Source organism: Bombina bombina, chromosome 5 (assembly GCF_027579735.1).
Source record: "Bombina bombina isolate aBomBom1 chromosome 5, aBomBom1.pri, whole genome shotgun sequence".
Taxonomy (NCBI): Eukaryota; Metazoa; Chordata; class Amphibia; order Anura; family Bombinatoridae; genus Bombina; species Bombina bombina.
In genome coordinates this window covers 19,518,410-19,521,822 of record NC_069503.1, presented here as the reverse complement: position 1 = coordinate 19,521,822, position 3,413 = coordinate 19,518,410, and the positions used below count along the sequence as shown (strand labels likewise).

The 3,413-nt window shown below is 41.2% G+C and overlaps 1 protein-coding gene across 1 annotated transcript; it reads left to right on the top strand.

The window, feature by feature from the left end:
• The first annotated feature begins 1,222 nt into the window (after positions 1 to 1,222).
• On the top strand, positions 1,223 to 2,939 carry LOC128659700 (gastrula zinc finger protein XlCGF57.1-like). Its single transcript, XM_053713271.1, has one exon. It carries the CDS (start codon positions 1,262 to 1,264, stop codon positions 2,882 to 2,884), a length of 1,623 nt encoding a protein of 540 aa, XP_053569246.1. The 5' UTR covers positions 1,223 to 1,261; the 3' UTR covers positions 2,885 to 2,939.
• Positions 2,940 to 3,413: the final 474 nt, after the last annotated feature.

The window sequence follows — 3,413 nt, the reverse complement described above, 5'->3', positions numbered from 1 at the left end:
GTATCATATGATTTCTCCTATGCATATTCCTCCTTTACGTCGGTCGAATGACTGGGGTAGGCGGAGCCTAGGAGGGATCATGTGACCAGCTTTGCTGGGCTCTTTGCCATTTCCTGTTGGGGAAGAGAATATCCCACAAGTAAGGATGACGCCGTGGACCGGACACACCGTTGGAGAAAGTAATTTATCAGGTAAGCATAAATTCTGTTTTTCATGCAGGACAATGCTCCATCACACGCGTCCAAGTACTCCACAGCGTGGCTGGCAAGAAAGGGTATAAAAGAAAAAAATCTAATGACATGGCCTCCTTGTTCACCTGATCTGAACCCCATTGAGAACCTGTGGTCCATCATCAAATGTGAGATTTACAAGGAGGGAAAACAGTACACCTCTCTGAACAGTGTCTGGGAGGCTGTGGTTGCTGCTGCACGCAATGTTGATGGTGAACAGATCAAAACACTGACAGAATCCATGGATGGCAGGCTTTTGAGTGTCCTTGCAAAGAAAGGTGGCTATATTGGTCACTGATTTGTTTTTGTTTTGTTTTTGAATGTCAGAAATGTATATTTGTGAATGTTGAGATGTTATATTGGTTTCACTGGTAAAAATAAATAATTGAAATGGGTATATATTTGTTTTTTGTTAAGTTGCCTAATAATTATGCACAGTAATAGTCACCTGCACACACAGATATCCCCCTAAAATAGCTATAACTAAAAACAAACTAAAAACTACTTCCAAAACTATTCAGCTTTGATATTAATGAGTTTTTTGGGTTCATTGAGAACATGGTTGTTGTTCAATAATAAAATTAATCCTCAAAAATACAACTTGCCTAATAATTCTGCACTCCCTGTACAGTGCATACAGACATACATATGTTCTATATCATCATATACAGTGCACACATACATACATATGTTTATATATATCAGCATATACAGTGCACACAGACATACGTTATATATCAGCATATACAGTGCACACAAACATGCATATAATATATATCAGCATATACAGTGCACACAAAAATACATATATTATATATCCGCATATACAGTGCACACAAACATACATATATTATATATCGGCATATAAAGTGCACACAAACATACATACTCCACGAGTCACTAACACAGCCAAGGTTCTACAAATCTACTGAAACCAAATTAATTTTTGATGTCTAGTAATTAAATATTTTTTCTTTCTGTTTTTAGACAGGATTTTAAATTGGAGCACAGACAGAAGCAGGTCAAGTCAGATGCCAAATGTGACAAATGGTAATAATGTGTTTCAAACACTGGGTCAATCCCAAGACCCAATAAAATATGAGAGAGAGTCTCCTGACCTATCAGAGCCCACTGATTCTGCAAACGGATCACATGGGTTAAACATTAGTGTTGGTGAGTTCGACAGATCAGTCACGTGCTCTGAGTGTGGCAAACTATTCCGTAGTAGAGGAAATCTCTGTCGTCACATGACTCTGCACAAGGGAGAGAAGACGTTTGTGTGCTCTGAGTGTGGGAAAAGCTTTGCTTATAAGTACAACTTTCTTAAACACCAAAAGGTTCATAAAGGTGAGAAACCATTTAGTTGCTCTGAGTGTGGGAAAGCCTTCAGCACAAAGGGGAACCTTAATGACCATATGATGAGTCACACAGGAGAAAAACCATTTCATTGTTCGGAATGCGGAAAATCCTACAGACGTAAGCAGTACCTTGTGGGTCATATGATGCTGCACACTGGAGAGACGCCCTTTACATGTACAGAGTGTAGGAAACAGTTTACTAATAAATGCAACTTCCTCATCCATATGGCACAGCACACAGGGGAGAAACCATATAGCTGTTCCGAGTGTGGAAAACGGTTTCCTCAAAAGGGGCAGCTCCTGTCCCACCAGATGATTCACACTGGGCAGAAACCGTTTGCATGTGAGGTGTGTGGGAAAAGCTTTGCTCTTAAGAACTCACTTGCAGTGCACAAAAGGGATCACGTACGTGAGAAACCTTACACCTGTACAGAGTGCGGGAAAAGCTTTATGTTCCAGAGTGCCCTTCTCACTCACCGCATTGCTCACACGGGGGAGCGACCGTTCACGTGTACAGAGTGTGGGCAAAGCTTTGTGCGAAAGGGGCACCTTTTGTCTCACCATAGAGTCCATACAGGGGAGAAACCTTACTTGTGTACGGATTGTGGAAAGAGCTTTCCTCATAACTACATGCTTCTGATTCACAAGAAGATCCACACGGGTGACAGACCTCACACATGTGCAGAGTGTTGGAAAAGTTTTATACAAAAGGGGCAACTTACATCTCATCAAAGAACTCACACAGGAGAGAGACCATATACATGCACTGAATGCAGTAAAGGATTTTCACGAAAATATCAGCTGCTTTGTCACCACAAGTTGCACACAGGGGAGAAACCTTTTAGGTGTCCAGTTTGTGGTAAAGGCTTTACTCACAACTACGTGCTGCAGCAACATCAATTAATTCATACAGGTGATAAACCGCACACATGTACAGAGTGCGGCAAAAGCTTTTTACATAAGAGACAGCTTCATTCTCATCACATGATCCACACGGGGGAGAGACCTTTCACATGTCCAGAATGTGGTAAATGCTTTGCTAGGAAACATCAGATGCAAATTCATCACAGGTTGCACACAGGGGAGAAGCCTTATACGTGCACAGAGTGCGGGAAATGTTTCACAAGAAATGAGCGACTCCAAACGCATCAGAAGGTTCACGCCAGAGTGAAAGAATTCCCATGTACAGAGTGTGACAAAACATTTTATCATAGGAGCGCGCTCGTCAAGCACTTGTGCGGTCATGTAACTGGCAGTAATATAAAACCTTGTGTACCAGCAGAATCTAACAGATGATAATTATTTCACAGCACAATAAGAAGATGCAGTGTAATAAATACCATAAACAAAATGTTTACAATGACGTCTTATACCAGCTACATAGTATTTATTGTATGGAAATTGACCCCTTAGCTTTATTTTTTATTTGAATTAGCTGGCTTTGCACACAGAAACCACCACCTGTTGTTCTAAAGGACATGTCCTTTCAAATGAGCCAAGCCTGCAGAGAGAGCCAATATTTTTAGCTTAGCTTTCTCTATACACATAGGTCAATAGGTAGCTAGTAAAATGTTAATTTTCTTCCTAAATGGAAAGAGTCTACAGCTGCATCCATTACTTTTGGGAAATATGAACCTAGCCACCAGGAGGAGGCAAAGTCACCCCAGCCAAAGGCTTAAATACTCCTCCCACTTCCCTCATCTCCCAGTCATTCTTTGCCTTTCATCCTAGGAGGATGGCAGAGAAGTGTCAGAAGTTGTTTTCTTTTTAAAGACACGATGAGTCCACGGATCATCATCCTTACTTGTGGGATTTCACCTCCTGG